This window comes from Salvelinus fontinalis, chromosome 5 (genome assembly GCF_029448725.1).
Source record: "Salvelinus fontinalis isolate EN_2023a chromosome 5, ASM2944872v1, whole genome shotgun sequence".
Classification (NCBI taxonomy): Eukaryota; Metazoa; Chordata; class Actinopteri; order Salmoniformes; family Salmonidae; genus Salvelinus; species Salvelinus fontinalis.
The window spans coordinates 41794896-41815611 of NC_074669.1; the positions used below are offsets into that span (position 1 = coordinate 41794896).

Below are 20716 nucleotides of genomic sequence, written 5' to 3' on the forward strand. Positions count from 1 at the left end.
GGGGCAATTTGTCTAAATATAAAGGTTAACTCTATCTCTCTCTCTCTCTCTCTGACTGTGTGTGAGAGAGAAAGAGAGAGTGTCTGAGAGAGAAAGGCCATCAGATGCAACATGGGTTGCATACCAAACAGGTCCCACTGTTCAGCTGGTCCCTATTGTGGACAGCATCTAGGTTAAATGGAAATTATATAAGCAGATAATATAAGCAGGCTACACCCGTTATATAAGCAGACCATTATGTTCAAAATTGAACACGGAGAAGAAAAAAATACAGGTGCATGAATTTTCTATTTTCTTGATTTGTGAATTATTTTGCATGGAAAGAAGGGCATATTTGAAACCTTATTTGTTTCTTTACGTATCTGTCTTTTAATTAATGTGAATGTTTTGAAAATAATATTGTATAGAATACACACATTTTACAAACAAGTGGCGGTGTGGTAGAATCTCATTCCCCTTTAAAAAATGAGGCACTTGTACTCTGATCAGCCACGTAGCGCCACGTCTCGGCGCTTGCGCATTGGCTAAATGTCACTCAAGTTCCGGGGTCGGTCCAGGAGGTTGTGTACAGTGTAAAAATCAACATTTAGAAACGTTTACATAATTACACAAGATCCATCACGGCAGAAACAATTTCAAAGTTTCTTTAAGACTGTTGGAATTGCGAAGAAATCCCCAAGAGGACGTCGATGACAATGAATTTCTTCAGGGGAGTGATGGGTGGACAACCCGCGGGGCCACAGCCGACTGGAGCAGAGACGGTGAGAAACGAAACTCGTCTAGCATGTTAGGCTAACAAGTTAGCTAATGTCACACAACCTGGTGGACCGAATCTTAGGACAAGTGTGTGTAGTTAATAGTTGCTCGACAGGCAAATTAGTTCACTTTCACGTTTTCTAGGCTGAAAGACCGGTTTAGGCCTTGCAACAGTGCACTCAACCAGCCTCACGAGCACAGACATAATGTGTTGCTAGCTAGCTAGCTAGCTTAGCTGGTTAGCCCAATTGGCACAGGACAACAATTGAACGTGTGTAGCCTGCTCATATTCTTGAGCTATCAGCGTTTTTTGGGAAGAAAAAACTTGACATGACCTGCTGCCACTAAATGAGCAGATGTCTTCGTATGTGATAGTTTACATGCTTTGCATTCATCCAACTGTTTACTGTCATCTGGGAGAGACTATTTGGCTACTTGGATTGCAGTTCACAAACCAAAAACACAGCCAAATTCCACGTGAATCCATTGGTTGTGAATGGATCTCTGCTGACATTCCTTTCGTGTTGACAGCATGGGAGGGGCTGCGTGACCTTGATATATTTAAGTCCCTTCACCCGTGCCAAACAAGAGAATGTGTGTGACATATCTCAGGCTGCTATCAAAAGAAGGCATTTCAAACTGAATGTTACATATCAATTAGTAATATATATAGCTCTCTGTCATCAATCAATCAAATGTATTTATAAGGCAATTTTTACATAAGCAGATTTCACTAAGTGCTTATACAGATACCCAGCCTAAAACCCCTAAGAGCAAGCAATGCAGATGTAGAAGCATGGTGGATAGGAAAAACTCCCTAGAAAGGCAGGAACCTAGGTAGAAACCTTGTGGTACCAGGCTCTGAGAGGTGGCCAGTCCTCTTCTCGCTGTGGCGGGTGGAGATTATAAGAGCACATGGCCATAAGACCAGATTGTTCTTCAAGATGTTCATAGATGACCAGCAGGGTCCAATAATAATCACAGTGGTTGTAGAGTGTCCAACAGGTCAACACCTCATGAGTAAATGCCAGTTGGCTTTTCAAAGCCGAGCATTGAGGTTGAGACAGCAGGTGCAGTAGAGAAGGAGGGAGGGAGACATGCCAACAGTGCATGAAACAGCCTATAGGGAGGAGGTCAAAGACCCGCAGTGTGGTGCCAGGACCACAACCTCTCCCTCAACGTCAGGAAGACAAAGGAGCTGATCGTGGACTACAGGAAACGGAGGGCCGAGCACGCCCCCATTCACATCAACAGGGCTGAGGTGGAGTGGGTCGAGAGCTTCAAGTTCGTCGGTGTTCACATCAGTAAGGATCTATCATGGTCCAAACACACCAACAGTCATGATGGAACAACAATGCCTCTTCGCCCTCAGGAAGCTGATAAGATTTGGCATGGACCCTCATGCTCAAAGTTTCACCATTGAGAGGATCTTGACTGGCTACCTCACCGCTTGGTATGGCAACTGCTTGGCATCTGACCGCAAGGCGCTACAGAGGGTAGTGTGTACAGCCCAGTAAATCACTGGGGCCGAGCTCCCTGCCATCCAGGACCTCTATACCAGGCGGTGTCACAGGAAGGCCCTAAAAATTGTTAGACTCCACTTCAGCCACCTAAGTCAAGTCATAGACTGTTCTACCGCACGGCAAGCGGTACCGATGTACCAAGTCTGGAACCAGCAGGACCCTGACCAGCTTCTACCCTCAAGCCATAAGACTTCTAAATAGTTAACCCAATAACTACCCGAACTATCTGCATCGACCCTTTTTGCACTAACTTTTTTGACTCATCACACACATTGCTATCCTATTACCTAGTCACTTTATTCCTAGGTATATGTACATATCTACCTTAATTACCTCGTACCCCTGCACATCAACTCGGTACTGGTACCCCGTGTATAGAGCCAAGTTATCGCTACTCATTGCGTATTTATTATTACTTGTTATTGCTTTTCTATTATTTTCTTTCTCTCTACATTGTTGGGAAGGGCCCGTAAGTAAGCACTTCACTGTTAGTCTACACCTGTTGTTTACGAAGCATGTGACAAATAACATTTGATTTGGCTGAACTTAGATTGAACACATTGTCCTGAATCTGCAGTGGATGTAAGTCTATGTATCAGTACATGGTTGCAGGGGATGGTAGGTAGCCTAGTGGTTAAGAGCGTTGAGCCAGTAAGCAAAAGGTTGCCGTTTTTTTGCCGGCGAAGCGGAAAAATCTGCCATTCTGACCTTAAGCAAGGCAGTTAACGCCCAACAACTGCTACTCTGCTGCCGATGACGTGGATGTCGACTATGCCAGCCCCCCGCACCTCTCTGAGTCTGAGTAGTTGGGTTAAATGAATGGATTCACTTGTGCAACTGACTAGGTATCCCCTATCAAATTATATTAGTCACATGTGCCGAATACAACCGGTGTAGACCTTACAGTGAAATGCTTACTTATGAGCCCCTAACCAACAATGCAGTTGTTGGTTAGGGGCTCATAAAATTAGGGGCTCATAAAATCAGGATTAGAATAAGAGATTAAAGTAACAAGTAATTAAAGAGCAGCAGTAAAATAACAATAGCGAGACTATATACAGGGGGCTACCGATACAGAGTCAATCTGTGGGGGCAACGGTTATTTGAGGTAGTATGTACATGTAGGTAGAGTTATTAAAGTGACTATGCATAGATGACAACAGAGAGTAGCAGTGGTGTGAAGAGGGAAGGGGGGGGCAATGCAAATAGTCTGGGTAGCCTTTTGACTAGATGTTCAGGAGTCTTATGGCTTGGGGGTAGAAGCTGTTTAGAAGCCTCTTGGACCTTGGCTTGGCGCTCCGGTACTGCTTGCCGTGCGGTAGCAGAGAGAACAGTCTGACAAGGGTGGCTGGAGTCTGACAGTCTTTAGGGCTTTCCTCTGACACCGCCTGGTATAGAGGTCCTGGAGGGCAGGAAGCTTGGCCCCAGTGATGTACTGGGCCATTCGCACTACCCTCTGTAGTGCCTTGCGGTCAGAGGCTGAGCAGTTGCCATACCAGGCGGTGATCCAACCAGTCAGGATGCTCTCCATGGTGCAGCTGTAGATCCTTTCCCTTAACATGTTGTATTAACCATGAACTATTTTGCTTGAACCACAGATCCATAAGCTGTGTGACCGCGTGGCCTCCTCCACACTCCTGGAGGACCGCAGGGATGCTGTCCGAGCCCTTAAATCGCTCTCGAAGGTAGGAGACAATTGCATTAGGCTAATCTCTATAGTTACACCATTGTTACACCGATGCACCATTGTTGTGTAACAATGGTACAATCATGACAATGACAATTGTTACTCATTATTGATAAATGCATGTTAAAGCATTCAGGCTGCAGAGACCGTTTATGATGAGCCTTATCTAAATATTAGATTTTCTCCTGTGCATTGTTTTAAGTGAATATTGCTAGAGTTCTCTTTTGATGTTCGTTATCTTGTGAGCAGGGACACATCCCCTTATCACCCCTCACGCTGCGTACTCATCCTCAGACTCTGTCTAAACAGTCTGGGATGGGCCCTGTCTCAATCCTCTTAAATCATTTCGCCACCTTTCCTCCATACACTGATCAGGAAAGAAAGACTGGGGAAAGGTAATGTAGGAATTCATGGGTTGCACCTCTGTCACTTGGTCGCATCGTTGCCATTGTTATCGACATTCTACAGATGCCGCAGCATATTGATGTCTGACAGATGGTTGTCTTTCTGAACGGGGGCTAACGACTTTTTAGTCAAATTTAAAATGAACGTTCCAAACAGTATTGTGACAATGTGCAACCCATGAAGGAGGGTACCTATTGGTTGGATCATTGCGTTCACTGGTCCAGTTCTCTTCTTTTTGTTTTTTAAAGCAATGTTGAGGAAAAGACAATTATTGACATGCAGCCTTGCTGAAAGCCTGACTCATTCCCTCAGTCCCTACTCTCTACTGTATTAAAGGTCTAGAGACCTCTAGGCCATAACTGACTGACTGGCCACTAGCTGCCTCGTCAACCATGAGTAATGAGTTTATCAGGCATGAATAAGGGGTTTAGGGGCATGGGGTCACAGACAGACACAGACCAGGGAAAAACAACGCTAGCCAGAGAAACAGACCAGCTAGAGTTGGGAGTTGTTGAATTGCATTAGCTCTGTTTGGCCCCAGTAGGTTCTACTCGACGTTGAGGGGTAACTAATCACACAGGTTTGTCTTATCAGATCAGAGATGGCACAAAGCAAACCACTGTTATTTAACTCTGCTTTCAGAATGTATTATACGTATGCCTAAGGTCATGTGTGTAGCTAAAACGTGTATTGTTCATGCAGACACGGGCGGTATATCAACAGTTAGGGGGAGCACTGGGGCAAAACAGGCATAGCTTCGAGTTAAAGCAAAAGTCATATCCCCTCTGATCCAAGGGCTGCCTAGGGGGAAACAATCACTTACTGTTCTCCTGACTTGACTGTTGGTTTTGATTTGTAGAAATATCGCTTGGAAGTTGGCACTCAGGCTATGGACCACCTGATTCACATACTGCAAACTGACAGGTATGTTTTGGGTGTGTGTTTTTATGATTAAGAGCTTTATACTTATCCCTTGGCCTCCGCTGCTCTTTAGCACATTGTAAAAGTGTGGTGGGGTGATTTTAAGGCGAGCATTTTGCATGGTGCTCGGTCGTTGCTAAGAGTACTTAATATTTCAGGGATTTAGGGGATTAAAGCAGTGCTTGTTGTGTTGATATCCTACCCCTTCCATTTTCTGCAGGTCGGACTCTGAAATCCTTGGCTACGCTTTGGACACACTCTATAATATCATCTGCAACGATGAAGAGGAGGAACAAGGTGTTTAGGTGTTAAAAACCTAGTCCTCTTCCACAGAGGGTTGTGAACAGGCCCCAGAACGGTCAATAATTGAGTATTTTGTCATAGAGCGGAGCCTCTATTTTTAACTGCATGTTCAAAAACACTCTTCCTTTTTGGGAAAAATGCTTTTGAATGACAACAAGCAAGCCCTGTCCTAGTAACCATAGCATGTGTAATTCAGTTAAATTACTGCCAGTTAATTGGACTTCAAATCAAAATGGACCCTGTCGTCCTCTTCCATACTTGCCCCATTTCTTTTTCTCTCGATGTTAATTGCTAGATATGTAAAGATTGTCATCTCTCTCTTCTCTTCCATGTTATAACTCTACAGACGAATCTGAAGGTAAAACTCTTGTTTGTGCATGACGTCCCCCCCTAACCACTAGCGACGCTTCTTGTAAATGATATGCATCGTTCTTCTCCGCGGGTTGTTTTGATTTCTAGCTCTCCTGTGGTGCACAGTAGGTTGTTAGTCTGAAATGCAGTGCTTTGGCAGAACCCATTAACAAACACTATGGATATATTTATGTATTGTGTACGAGTCGAATCGTCTGACTTGGATGGGGCTTCAATCTCTTGCACTCCCCCCTTCTTACAGACATGGCGGCCGCACCCCCTATCCCTGTCTCAGGGAAGCATAAGAACGTGCCTGTGTCTGGTCAGTACTAGCACTGTAGACTAACGAGCCCTCACGGTGTGGTGACTCTTACTAGTCAACTGAACTAACCTCACTAAAATGTGTTGGACTGTGAAGTATGGTTTAATATAGTAATGACTGGGTGGTAATTACATGTCACTAATACCACTCCTACCTCGGCCTCTCTCCTGTCCTGCAGTGTTGCTCTTCCCATTGCTCTTCTTGTTTTCCTCACAATTAGCATATCTAGTCAAACGCAAATCACTCTGCACAGGATGTTGGGACGAAGAAGTTTTGATTCCAAAAGAAGAATGTTAGATTCCAAAAGCATCCTCTTCCTCACAGTTGTACATTTTAAACCATGTTCACTGTGGTGAGGTTATTCTAGTATTACAGAACGTCTCATCTGGTTGTTCTTGATGTGAAGTATTATATTTAGTCTATAACCCTAGATAATTGAGTGTGTTGTCTATAATACGATGCTCCAGTACTTTTGTGTGCTTTTAGACTGGATGTGAACCAATTCACCGTGCCCTACCACCTCCCCTTTCGCTAACTCCTCTCCCCCTACCTCCCTCTGGTGCTAGCATACCTCAACCCCCGACCATCAACACCCGTATCCCAATTGCCCCCTCCATCTCTCCCCCTGTCTGTCTTTCTCTGAAGCCTGTTCATGAGTAGTATAAGGACCTGGAGTTTTTCCTGCCAGGTCACATGGTCAGGAGGACAAACTCCTGGTCCTATTCATGAGGGTCAGTCTGAACTAGGTACTGCACAGATTCACAAATCATTACTTAATAAAGATCAATTCATACCCAGGCTCAAGTGATCTATAGATCAAAACATCGGTATAGTGCCTAGGTGAGATTGATCTCTGTAAACAAGCATTATTCTATGACTCCCTCCAGCCTTGCCTATGTATAGTAGCCATGTCTCGGGGCAACTACCTGCCTAACATGGCACACCGAGGTCTTTAAACCTTGTGACCTTTGACCTTTTCAGATGAGAACGCCCAGAAGCATGAGGAAGACCTGGGAGTCCTGTTCACTGACAAGTTCCTCGGTGACTCTGAGAGTGTGACACTTCTACTGACTCTGTTAGAGGTAAACAGACCAGAGACCCAAACATCTACTTTGTGTCTTTTATGAAAGCTAGTAGTCTCTAACCCATGTTCTCGGTGTTAACTAGACCTGGAGACCCATTGTGCGTGGTGGTTTTCAGACCAGCTGGTTTCACATTTAAGAATATAAGCATAAGCCTAAAATCTGCACTGCTTATATACAGGATTACAAGTGTGTGGGTGATTTCCCACCATGCCTGTGACACTGACTCCCTGCCTGTGACACTGACTCCCTGCCTGTTTCAGGAGTTTGACTTCCACGTGCGGTGGCCAGGAGTGAAGCTGCTCACCGCTCTGTTGAAGAACCAGTGTAACCAGGTCCAGGGCGTCATCCTGGTCAGCCCTATGGGTGAGTCTTCTAACAAATGGCCTGGAATCAGCTGCTGCTGAATTGTCTGACATCAGCCCACACCAACAACTGACCCAAAATCTGCTGTTGTGATTTGATTTATCCTCTCAACATTTTTTTCTCTCACTGGTGAAGTAGTATGACAAGAAGTGTTAGTCTTGTCTATTTTCTTCCCTAGAGCATATGACTACTAATGGTCAAGTACGCTAATTAGAGTATTTTCTGACTGATTTGCCTGGCTGGTCTCTGAGTTGTAGGTTATTAATGGTCCGTCTCTCTCCCCTGCAGGTGTTTCTAGACTGATGGACCTATTAGCTGACTCCAGAGAAGTCATCCGTAATGATGTGAGTACTACTCCTGCTGACTGCTGCTTCAGATGGTCTTTAGTAGTAAGACCGTAAAGCCACAGGAACAAGCTACAGTCTGCTAGCTTATCTTTCTGCCGAGACAAGACATTGGGCCGGTTTCCCAGACACAGATGAAATCTTTGACGAAAAAAGCGCGTCTTGTTTCTGGGAAACCGTTCCCAAAATCATACTAGCTGGTCTTATACCTGGGCTTGTTGTTTCTGTTTCTCTGGATATATGATCACTACATCAGAGCTACTTTGATCGTATTCCCTCAGGGTCTGCTGTTGCTGCAGCAGCTGACCAAAGGCAACGCGGCCATCCAGAAGATCGTGGCGTTTGAGAACGCTTTCGAGCGTCTCCTAGATATCATAACAGAGGAGGGCAGCAGTGATGGAGGTAAAGTCGAATGGAGGAGTAGTGCCATATATATACACTCAAGCTAATTGGCAATCAATGTATCAATTTCTTAATAAATTACATTTGATTTGATTTAAAATTACATATTTCAGTTCACTCACACTGGCCAACATCCACCCTCCATCCTTGCACTCTAGAAAATAGGCAATTAATCCATTTCTTAATAAATACAATTTTATGTGATAGTCAAATCAAAAATTTTGACACATTTCTTGACAAAAATCCACCCCCCATCTTGTCTCTGTCCAGGTATCGTAGTGGAGGACTGTCTCCTGCTGCTCGTCAACCTGCTGAAGAACAACAGCTCCAACCAGAACTTCTTCAAGGAGGGCTCCTACATCCAGAGGATGAAGCCCTGGTTCGAGGTGGGAGACGACAACTCTGGCTGGTCCGCCCAGAAGGTCACCAACCTCCACCTCATGCTGCAGGTAGGACGCACCACACCACACCACAGTCCTGATGAGACGTTTAATTCAGGGAGAATGGGAGTTTTGAGCCCTGAGCAGTTGACAGAGCAGTGTGATGGTCTGTTATGCTCAACTATTAGGGTCTGTGCAGTTCACTGTGTGAAGCATGGCCAGGATTTGGGGCGGTTGTGGTGTAGAGTATGTCGACCGTAGCACTGTGTCTCATCTCTCCATCTCTTCTCTGGTCCAGTTGGTGCGAGTCATGGTCTCCCCGGTCAACTCTCCTGGAGCCACCAGTAGTTGTCAGAAGTCAATGTACCAGTGTGGCCTGCTGCAGCAGCTCTGCACCATCCTCATGGCCACTGGCGTGCCTGCTGACATACTCACTGAGGTAATGTAGAAGACTGTTGGAGTGGCCCAAAAAGGCTTTTCTTTCTTTCTTTCTACTTATTGTGTTAAATCAGTGATTTACTGTTCATACTGATGCGTGCTTTGTGTTTGTACCACTGTCACTCTTTCTTTCTCCTCTCAGACCATCAACACTGTATCGGAGGTGATCCGCGGCTCACAGATCAACCAGGACTACTTTGCATCTGTCAACGCTCCCTCCAACCCCCCAAGGTGAGTTCCCCCAGACAGAGGACTGTAATCATTTATAGCACAGCCACAGAGGGAAGGTAATCTCTAAAAACCCTTATCCCCTGATTCCAGACCTGCCATAGTGGTGCTGCTGATGTCCATGGTCAACGAGAGGCAGCCGTTCGTGCTGCGCTGTGCCGTTCTCTACTGCTTCCAGTGTTTTCTCTACAAGAACCAGAAGGGCCAGGGGGAGATCGTAGCCACCCTACTGCCCTCCACCATCGACGGTCAGTTCAGTTACACTGAACCTCCATACTGGATGTGTTGTTATTACAAAGCTATGACCACACTGTACAGCTGTAGATGGCATATAATGAAATGTTACTTATGACTAATATACTGTAGGTTATTTGCTTATTATTCTCTAGTGGAAAAATATAGTGGAATGGAGGCAAAAATAATCTACATATATCTATTGCTTTATTCCCCCTTCCTCCGGCTCTCTCCCTCCCCAGCCAACTCTATCTCGGCGGGCCAGCTGCTGTGCGGGGGCCTGTTCTCGGCTGACTCCCTGTCTAACTGGTGTGCTGCAGTGGCCCTGGCCCACGCCCTGCAGGACAACCTGACCCAGAAAGAGCAGCTCCTCCGGGTGCAGCTGGCCACCAGCCTGGGCAAGCCCCCCGTTTCCCTGCTGCAGCAGTGCACCAACATCCTCTCACAGGTACACCACACAGACAGATAGACAGGCTAACATGCTACGTGGGGGGAAAGGTTTGAAAGGTGTCTCTGTCTGGGTTGAAATGTGTCTCTGTCTGGGTTGAAAGGTGTCTCTGTCTGGGTTGAAAGGTGTCTCTGTCTGGGTTGAAAGGTGTCTCTGTCTGGGTTGAAAGGTGTCTCTGTCTGGGTTGAAAGGTGTCTCTGTCTGGGTTGAAAGGTGTCTCTGTCTGGGTTGAAAGGTGTCTCTGTCTGGGTTGAAAGGTGTCTCTGTCTGGGTTGAAAGGTGTCTCTGTCTGGGTTGAAAGGTGTCTCTGTCTGGGTTGAAAGGTGTCTCTGTCTGGGTTGAAAGGTGTCTCTGTCTGGGTTGAAAGGTGTCTCTGTCTGGGTTGAAAGGTGTCTCTGTCTGGGTTGAAAGGTGTCTCTGTCTGGGTTGAAAGGTGTCTCTGTCTGGGTTGAAAGGTGTCTCTGTCTGGGTTGAAAGGTGTCTCTGTCTGGGTTGAAAGTATTGCCTTAGATTCAAATAGTTGATAACTTGTCATTCCAGGTTTTCAGGTCACCTTTGTCATGGGATGGCTCCCAAATGGCACCCTATTCCCTTTACAGTACACTACCTTTGAATAGGCTGTCATTTGGGGTCCGACCACAGTAGTGGGGAGTGGTTCTCAGACAGTCAACCTGTTGCTTGTGTGTGAAGTTGCCAAGTGTCACGAATGGTTGTTGTGGTTTTGCAGGGGGATAAGATCAACCGGAGGGTGAGTATCTGGGGTGTGGGCAGCACCTGTCTGTCATGGTTTGGCTTTGGCATCAGCAGGATCCTCCTATATGTTCCTTACGTTGGGGGTTACGTTTTGGCTTCCCTGTTTTGTTTTTGTGCCTCCAGCCCTCTGTGTGTTTGCCGATCTCACCCGTGTTTGTCGAGTTCTATACTGGTACTGACCCCCCCCCAACTCTCATAATCCCATGCTTTGACCCTTGACCCCGTTGCTGTGTCCGTTCTATGGGGACTGTCCTGGAAGGATGCCCTGGAAGGATGCAGCAACCACTGCGGAACTCTGTCTGTTCCTCTATTGATCTGTTGTGAGAGGGGTTACTGGCATTATTTTCACCACTGCTGTTTCTCCTCCTGTACTCTAGGTGGCAGCACTATCCATTATAAAACTTACCGTTTCACCCGGGGCCAAAGATTCTCCAATTAACTATTGTGATCGTTTGTGTTCCCCCTTTTTTTTTTTCCTCCTGCCCCCCTTTCTCAAACATTTGGTGTTTTTTGCATTACGTCACCATTGGAGGCGAAATCTGAAAAGGTGATTTCCTTATGGTTTGATAGAATGCCATGTCATCCTTACTATTTATTGTTACTTACTCCGTTTGGAATGAACCCTCTTTCCTTTCTCACACTCTTCATCGCCCTTACAACAGGAGTGGTCTGCATTGCCTCCCAAATGGCACGCTTTTCCTTTTATAGTACACAGCCCAGGGCTCTGGTCAAAAGTAGTGCACTATATAGGGAATATGGTGCCTTTTGGCACACAAACATGCCTGAACTATGCAGTTTACGTGAGGTAACTCAATAGTGCCCATCACTCACTGCATATCATTACGCCAACAACCTTTTTCTTATTCCCATGACCATGCATGGATACTGTAAAGCCACTTTGTTATTATCATTATTATTATCCGTTTCTCTTTTGTGTTCGCCATTCCTAAAGACTCACTACACAGAGGCTTTGCATGTGTTGTCAGCTACATTTAGCAGCCGTGCTTTAGCTTGATATCTTAGTTGTTTTTGTATGTGAATGTCTAAATAGTCAGATTTGGGCTCTTGTGGATTGTGTAGAGGATGACGAAAGTGCCAATATGCTATTCTATTCCGTCCATGCAGTAACATTTTCATCAATCCTGTTGTATCACCTGCTTAGCTAAGCTGCAGAGGAGTTGCATCATCCTTTTGTGGCGGAGGTAGTGATGGTAACCAAGGCCGTTGCTACAGTAACAGCATATTGTTGAACACTTAAGGGTCCTGAAAGTAGTTTTTAACAGGATCTGAACTAACTCGGGTCGTCCTATGAAATTCACTGCATGGTTGACCTAACCCTGGTTTATTAATAATGTTCATTTTTAGATTTTGTTCCTTTGTTGTATTTGAATAACTTTATTAATTACTAACGGTCTGCATTGAAGTCACTAACGTGGTACTCTTGAAACATTTATAACATGGTATTTCCTGCGTAACTGCTAGATACAATGTTGTTTTTCCCAACAGCACTCAAAAGGGAAAAGTACAATTCAAAAGTTGACCATGTGCCAACAAAATTGCATTTTTATTGTAGCTACCAGCACACAATACTCCTAATTTCAGTCTCCGTGACATCAGGTTATACTTTAAAGTTCCTATTCAACCTTAAATGTCCCAGTTGGAAATAGTTTAGAAATATCAATTCATTTAGTTGGCCCTTAATATGCTGTTTATTTGGTTGGTTTAAATCAAACGTGTCGCCCGGAGATATTCAGGAGACTGATTTAATTGGACAAAAGGAGACGCAATGACAAGTTGTCTTAAACTGGAAAAATAAGACATCCCTCAATATAATGTGGGGGGACAGATGTTTGAATTGAACCCAGCTAAATGAATTTACTCTCAATGTTGAGGAGGAGTTCTGTTCTGACACAGAGACCGGGATGTGGTCCAGCACTAGACTAAACCTTACATGAGTCTTGTTTTGCTGAGTGGTTGAAGTCCTGGATCCCAGGCCATCATCAGGCTCTGTACACAATGTTCATGTTCAATACCTTTTACTCACCCCTATGCTGATGTTACGGCGCTATATTTGTGAGTGTGTTTCTTAAGACTTTGTGTGTGTGTGTGTGTGTGTGTGTGTGTGTGTGTGTGTGTGTGTGTGTGTGTGCGCGTCTCATCCACAGGGCAGTAAAGTGCAGACGCGGGTCGGTCTCCTCATGCTGCTGTGTACCTGGATCAGTAACTGTCCCATCGCCGTCACACACTTCCTGCACAACCAGGAGAACGTCCCCTTCGTATCCTCCTTCAACAAACCAACTAGCTCCACATCACTGTTCTATTGCACTTCCTTTTACTCAGATGGCTGGAATATCTACTATTAGCCTGTTAGTGCAGTCTGTCCCATAACCAACTCCCCTCTGTGTTCATTCCCCACATACAGGATAGTTTTGGATATTGCATACATTATTGCATGGAAGTTCCTGAGGCCCTATGTCTTGTGTTGCTAAGAGAATAAGAGATCAATGCTACACAGTGGATGCCAATGTATGCACCAGTGCATTGTTTCATTGAAAATTGTCTTGAGAAAGGCCTTGTTGCCATTAAATCCCCTATGTTGCTGTGACCCTTGACCCCTGGTGCCCTGTAGCTGACAGGTCAGATCTCAGAGAACCTGGGGGAGGATGAGAGGCTAGTGCAGGGCCTGTGTGCCCTCCTACTGGGTATCTGCATCTACTACAACGACAACTCTCTGGAGAACTACACCAAGTAGGAACATCTAACTACGACCCTCATAATAACTACACAAAGTAGGACATCTAACTACAACCCTCATAATAACTACAACCAAGTAGGACATTCTAACCCTCATACTAATGCATTCTCTTTCACTCTCATATCTTTCATAACCGCAGTTAGAACTACATCAAGTATGACATCTGCAACCCAAATATTAACACGTACCCTCGCATACTAGGCCCGGGTTCAAATAGTATTTAAGTGCTTGTTTGATTGAACTTGCAAACAATATTATAATAGCTTCAAAAGTCCAAACCCTATTTGAGCCCGGTTGTCTCATACACACAGCCTTTCTACACCTCTTCACCCTACACCAGCAGTTACAGCACACACTGATCCCACTACAATGAGAACAAGAACTATGAGCTGCCAGATTCAGAGGGGTTGGGTTAAATGTGGAAGATTCATGTCTGTTGAATGCGTTCAGTTGTGCAAATGACTAGGTTTCCCCCTTTTCCTTCCCTTAACGCTGCCTGTCTTGTCCCGCCCCAGAGAGAAGCTGAAGCAGCTGATCGAAAAGCGCATTGGGAAGGAGAACTTTGTGGAGAAGCTGGGTTTCGTCACTAAACACGAGCTGTACTCCCGCGCTGCACAGAAGCCCCAGCCCGTCTTCCCCTCCCCTGAACAGATGCTGTTCGACCACGAGTTCACCAAGCTGGTCAAAGAACTGGAAGGTTTGCAAAAGTAACCTCCATTAAACCATAACCTAACCAAAAATACAACCACAACCTCAAGCATTTCGATGCACCTGCGATAACATCTTCAAATCAGTGTACGCAACCAATAAACTTTGATTTGACCCTAAGCCAAGTACAACCAGAACCACAAATCAGAACTCTGTTTGTGTTGTGTCTTCTTTGTTCTTCTCTTGGGTGGTTTTACCACTGTTAATTGTTTGTGTGTGTCCATCCATAGGCGTGATAACGAAAGCTGTCCACAAGACGAGCGAGGAGGAGAAGAAGGAGGAGGAGGTGAAGAAGACTCTGGAGCAACATGACAGCATCGTCATCCAGTACAAAGATCTCATCAGAGATCAGGTAACTGGCCTCACGCTATTAGGCATAAGGCTGAAACGTATGCCCTGTTTTTTTTTTTTACATCTTCATTAGCACTTTCACTTTTTGTATTCTTTTGAGCATGGATTAAATGAATCCTACTATAACCCCTCCTTGGGTTATTCCTTGTCATGGTTTTGAGTGCGAGTACTTTTTGAACCCTACAGATTCTGTCCCGCACACCGGCCGCCTTTCATTCTAGCCTGTCCGCAAACCCTCATATTGGCTTTCTACACACACGTCAGAAACCAACTCGGCATGCTTTCAAGCATCACAAGTTTATATACACCCTCTACACTCAGTTTAAAGGCCGCTTGCATTCAAAATGCATTTTTTCCCACTGTGTTTTATATCATATTTTACAACAGCTGATGAAACTAACACTGTAAAAGCGTGAAAACATTTAATCAGTGTTATTTCCCGATAGTTTCCGGTTGAAAATGCAGTCTGCACAGGACCTTCTAATCAGCAGCTTTGCATGGGCGGTAGTTCTGGCTTGCCTGGTGACATCACCAGGCGGTAACTTATATTGTTTAATAGACCAATAACAAAGAGTTCCAAACCTCTCTGCCAATAACAGCTAGTTTTCCAAACCACACTCGGACTACTCCCAGACAGTCCTTGCTAAATTCTTGCTTGAGAAATCATTTTTTTGCTAAAAAGCTATTTTTGTCCATTTTAATGGAAAACTCTTACAGTAAGGTACACTCGCCGGGCCACAACCACACAACCCATTTCATACAATATTCAACGGACCGATCCCGTTACCCTAAAAGGTCTAGTTGTATGTTTTGGCCAATGTCTCTTGTCATTAAAGAAGTGTCTGTCATCTCTCAACCAGGACACCCAGATCCAGGAGCTGAGGGAGCAGGTTTCCACCCTGACTCTGAACAGCGAACAGATGCAGAACCAGGTCACACAGCAGCAGTCCCAGATCCAGCAACACAAAGACCAGTACAACATCCTCAAGCTGAAACTAGGTACTGTAGGATAACCTGGTATTACACAGCAACAAATCGTGCCTCAGTCCATTGGGAAACAAGAGAGCAACATCGTGCTTGGCTAAATTGCTAATGATTTGGGGGGGGGGGGGGGGGGGTTAGGCACATGGAATTGTTCATAGCGGCACATGGAATAGACACAGTCTATAATGGTAGTGGAAATTGAGACGTATTACTGATGCAGACTTGTTGCGACTGCACTTGTTGATTTATAAATAGGATTGTAGATGTGATAATGACTGAGTGTGTTGTGTCCAGGTAAAGACAGCCAGGGTCTGTCCTCCAGCCAGGGAGAGGGAGCTCACGTTAACGGGCTCCACTCAGAGGAGCTGGGACAGCTGAGAGAAGAGGTGGAGGAGCTCCGCAGACAACACACACTACAACGCACACAGCTCAGCGACAAGGACTCACTCATCAACACACTGGTGTGTGTGTGTTTGAGGGGGGTGAATCAGATATCAGAAAAATGTCTTTGGGTTATCCCTCCCTGTGTTAAGAGTTCTGTGTAAATGTCATGTATCATGGGTGTTACTGGAATCGGACAAGATGGACCTGAAGAATGACAGACTGATTAATTCTCTTTTGTGTGTTAGTAGATCTGAATGGTGGTTGATGATATCTGAGTGCTGCTTTATCATTTCAGATAGGACGTCTCAGCCATTGACCACTTCCTGTTCTAATAGTTGTGATGTTTGTGATGTCTTGTAGAGGTGCGGGGCGGCAGCAGCAGCACAGACAGCGGAAGGTGGAGCGGGAGGGTCCGACAACACAGAGCTTCTTGGGGTAAGACCCAATCACAGACGGTACATGTGTAGAACAGACATGACTATAGTTATATAGAGATATTATACTGATGACGGAGTTCCTGCTGGTTGTTCCCACCAGGAGGTGGAGTCGTTGAGGAGTCGTGTCCAGGCTCAGTGTGCAGAGATCAGCCAGCTGCAGACAGAGAGACTGGAGCTCATCAGGAGAGCTGAGGCAGTGGTGAGTACTCAGACCCAGCCATCACCGTGTCTTGAGACATCTTAAGGCTGTTACATACAAACATGGCCTTTCACACTTTACTCCAACTGTTGTAGACCCCCGCTCCCCCCAGAAAGTTATTTGGTCCATATTTCCCATTTTGGTATGCATTAATGTATATGTTATGACCGCTGCACTTAGTACAGAGAGGTAACTAGTCTCTCTATCTCTCTCTTCCCCCTCAGTCCTCGGCCCCGGCCTCCAGCAGTGAGAGCTCGGCAGACACAGTTAAAGTATCTGAACTGGAGAGCAGGCTGGCTGCTCAGACCACAGAGACAGAGAGACTTAAGGTACTGTACTATCACCACCTCACATCTCTGTAGGTAGCTGCTGTCTGTTCAGAAGTGAGCAGCGTTCAGATACAAATGTATTATACAGGGGTACTTGACTCTTACCCTACAAGATCCTGAACCTGCTGCTTTTCTGTTTTACCTGATAATTAATTGCACCCACCTGGTGTCCCAGGTCTAAATCAGCCCCTGATCAGAGGGGAACAAGGACAAAATGCAGTGGGAACTGGCTTCAAGGTCCAGAGTTGAGTTTGAGGGGTATAGAACAACCTGATTGTCTGTTTTGTAGACTAGAGGGTCATGTCAGCTCTATACTTACATTGCATTTCTATCTCCAACATTCTGAAAGTTTCACCTCGCTGAATAAACTTCTCATGTTAGCCTGACTCCAGGGCTGCCTTACACCCAATTCTGATCTTTTTCCCACTAATTGGTCTTTTGACCAATCACATCAGATCTTTTTCAGAGCTTATCTGATTGGTCAAAAGAACAATTAGTGAGACAAAGATCAGAATTGGGCTGCCTGTGATATCAGCCCATTAGTAACTGACTCCTGACTGTTACCAGCTAAATGTGGGCTGAGACGTTGTGAAACCTCTCAATTATTCAACATTTTAAGTATGACCTTCGTGTATGTGGCATCCCCTTCCTCTCTCGAATGCTAGTGAAGAAAAAATAACAATCTGATGCAGTTGAATTATTAATGTTTTTGGTCAGACAGCCATGTTGAAAGCCATGCCCTTCCTTGTTAGCTGTCCTACCTCGCTCTCTTCTCCCCCTCCAGGAGGAGTGTCGGGGCCTGAGGGAGGGCCATGCGGGGCTGGAGCAGCAGTTGGCGTCGGCCCAGAGCACGGTGGCCATCGAGCAGACGGAGAAGACCAAGCTGCAGCAGGAGGTGCAGGAGTCCAAGAAGGAGCAGGACGACCTCCTCATGCTGCTGGCCGACCAGGACCAGAAGATCCTCAACCTCAAGCAACGTCTCAGAGACCTGGGAGAGACGGTAGGAGAAACCATCTGTTCCTATTGTAGATCTAGACCGTGTTCTCAAACTACAGAGGAAGATCCTCCACCTCAGAGCTTCAAAGGTTTATGTTATGGTTTTAGTGGAGGCAGAGGATCATGTTAGGTAAGTTGGATGTTGTGAGGTTTTAGATGAAGCTAATATTTAATATTTCATTGTTCCATGTAGGGCTGGTTTCCAGGAGTGCTGTGATGAGTCATTCTGCCTGTGTAGTAGTTGAATGAGGATGTAACTTGTTGTCCTAACCAGCTAGCCCTACTGTCCCTGTACTCCCTGTGCCCTAGTTAGAATGTGACCCTCTCCTCACAGATTGATGAAGACGAAGATGACCTAGACGCCAGGGACCAATTCGGTGAAGATGACGACGACGATGATGAGGAGGAGGATGAAGAGAACAATGACTAGAGAGTTCTAGAGGGATGGAAATGTGGCAGACTGAAGGCAACAAAGACATTGCTGCATTAGCCATGTTGTTCTAATACACTATTAGGAAAATGGAAGAATGGACCTAGATGTATTGCTCTCTATCGCTCCAGCCCACCATGCTACCTTCTTCTTTACTCCACCCCTCCCTTCATCCCTCGGTCGCGTCATCCATTTTAATGTCTAGATCATTTTATTACAAGATGGTGACGAAGATCCCCCCCCCCTCCAAAGAAATGACATTCTCAGTGTGTTCATCTCTGCCATCTTCTACCACATAAACAGCCCAGAGAGACACTTCTTCATGCATTTCAAGCCCTTTTGTTTCTGCTACGGTAGCGCCATGTTAGGTCTATGCAGTTATCGATTCAATAACCAGGCTTAGTTTCAACTACCACACAATGTCGCCACTCTGAAGAACGAGCTCAATTAGAGAAAATAACGGACGGCAAAGACGGACGGATGAACGGACACCAAGCAGTCGGACGAACGGATGCCTCTTTCCTTACCATGGTAACTGCACTGTAGACCACCAGTTGAAGACCTGTAAGGGTCCTTGAGGCTCAACTTCCTTGATTGCCGCCCCCCCCCCCCAATTTATCTGTGTATACACTCTTCCTCTTGGCACCAGTTCAGTTCAATACGTTCAGTCAGTGTTCTATCATAACTGTTTCCAATATGAGTTTGGCCCCTCAGCTGCAGTACTGCTCTGCAATATGCTGCAATGTTCGCTGATGATAGAAACAGATGTAAAAGAGATATTTTTGCAACTTTTATGTCAAGTCCTGACCTGACATCCAGCTTCTCTGTGTGATTGTTGTGTAACTTATCAATTTATGAGCCACATTGAAATAAATAAAATGATCTATGAATCTGTACAGCTTGTAGGAATACTTGTGAATACTTACTATACACTTTGACTAAATCTGTTTCATAGATGAAAACATAAGAATTTTCCACTTCACTTCAAGTCTTTTTCATGTAATTTCGATAGTGGTGTTAACTTAAGGAGTAGCTGAACTTTTTAAACCAACATTTCACAATTAAACCAACTAAACTACTAAAGTAGCTCTATAAACCCACAGGGCTGGTTTCTGCCTGTTATTTTAAAGACTTAAAAGTTTCCTCATATTTTTGCCTATTGGTTGTATACATATTACATTAGCCTTATACCTAGGTGAATTCTTTTTGTGAAGACATACTGATTCTGACTAGACATTTGACCGTAATTGTTGATATAAGAAATATTGACCATCCATCTGGGTTCCGTTTTGAAACTTTTGGGGTTTGACGAATGGGATGTAAAAATGTATTTCACTTTATAGCTCTAATGAATTTCACAGTTTTGGTGTGAAGCGCTTTAGTAAAATTTATAAGCTAGGAGAAAATAGCCTGAAATCCAAATTGATGTGCTCTGTTTCCCTATTGAGCATATCAGTTAGGATTGCGGGCTAAAGAGAAATACTACAGTACTTTAATATTTGCAATATTGAGTTTCTATCGCATTACTGGGGAAAGAATCGAAAATATAATAATTAGCTTTTGCAATATTGAATTTCAGTTGCGTTTTTTTTGTTCCTTTTCAGACAAGTCACAATGACATCCAAATCTAGACCCCTAATTTGAACAGTGCCATTGTTTGTGTCTGGTCTCTGCATAAAGTTTCAGTTTTGATTAACTGCACCATTGTTTCCTTGTTTGTTTCTTCCTTGTTTGGTAAGATACTAGACCCTCCCTTAAATTAATATATTTATTTATTGTTTAATTTACAGTATTGGACCGCACAGATTCTTTAGAATACCACACCCATTATGCCTCACATTTTCAGTTGATTGGCACATCTTTAGGGTCAATTCATGTAGGAAGACCTCATCCGGCCTTAATCCATTAGTAATTCAGTTGATTGACAGACAATTGTTAATTTCATATGGGGAAACTTCATCCAGCCTAACCTATCAGTATTTCAAATATTGTCCCACAAAGTGAGGGGAATGCTTCCTGGAAGGCAGATAATACGATCCACACCTGGTTCTGGTGCAGGTGAATCACATGCTGCAGGGCTGTCTACTCTGCTCCTCCTATGCTGTAAACACCTTGCCTGCCATGTTTCCACAGCGCTGGGCCCAGTTGCCAAGGTAGGCAGCAGGCACACTCCCTGACTTTCCAGCCCATTGACTCTGAG

At 44.9% G+C, this 20716-nt stretch overlaps 1 protein-coding gene across 6 annotated transcripts; it reads left to right on the forward strand.

Annotated features, from left to right (window-relative positions):
- The first annotated feature begins 509 nt into the window (after window positions 1–509).
- On the forward strand, window positions 510–20217 carry uso1 (USO1 vesicle transport factor). Of its 6 annotated transcripts, XM_055923447.1 has the most exons (27): window positions 510–761; window positions 3878–3964; window positions 5231–5295; window positions 5513–5589; window positions 5942–5953; window positions 6209–6268; window positions 7250–7350; window positions 7614–7716; window positions 8005–8060; window positions 8342–8462; window positions 8733–8911; window positions 9141–9281; window positions 9423–9511; window positions 9602–9756; window positions 9985–10190; window positions 10918–10938; window positions 13109–13219; window positions 13573–13691; window positions 14214–14395; window positions 14637–14758; window positions 15618–15756; window positions 16036–16202; window positions 16486–16560; window positions 16663–16761; window positions 16986–17090; window positions 17875–18090; window positions 18421–20217. In XM_055923447.1, exons 1-27 carry the CDS (start codon window positions 690–692, stop codon window positions 18514–18516), a joined length of 2976 nt encoding a protein of 991 aa, XP_055779422.1. In that variant the 5' UTR covers window positions 510–689; the 3' UTR covers window positions 18517–20217. The 6 variants fall into 6 exon arrangements, with proteins under 6 accessions (XP_055779422.1, XP_055779424.1, XP_055779426.1 ...); XM_055923449.1 differs by lacking the exon at window positions 10918–10938; XM_055923451.1 differs by lacking the exon at window positions 6209–6268.
- Window positions 20218–20716: the final 499 nt, after the last annotated feature.

Bases quoted from the DNA above. Each gene is read 5' to 3' on its own strand.
- uso1 (XM_055923447.1), top strand. From the start codon at position 690: ATGACAATGAATTTCTTCAGGGGAGTGATGGGTGGACAACCCGCGGGG. The intron at 9,282-9,422 runs GTAATGTAGAAG...TTCTCCTCTCAG, and splicing joins CTGCTGACATACTCACTGAG to ACCATCAACACTGTATCGGA. The intron at 18,091-18,420 runs GTAGGAGAAACC...CTCTCCTCACAG, and splicing joins TCAGAGACCTGGGAGAGACG to ATTGATGAAGACGAAGATGA.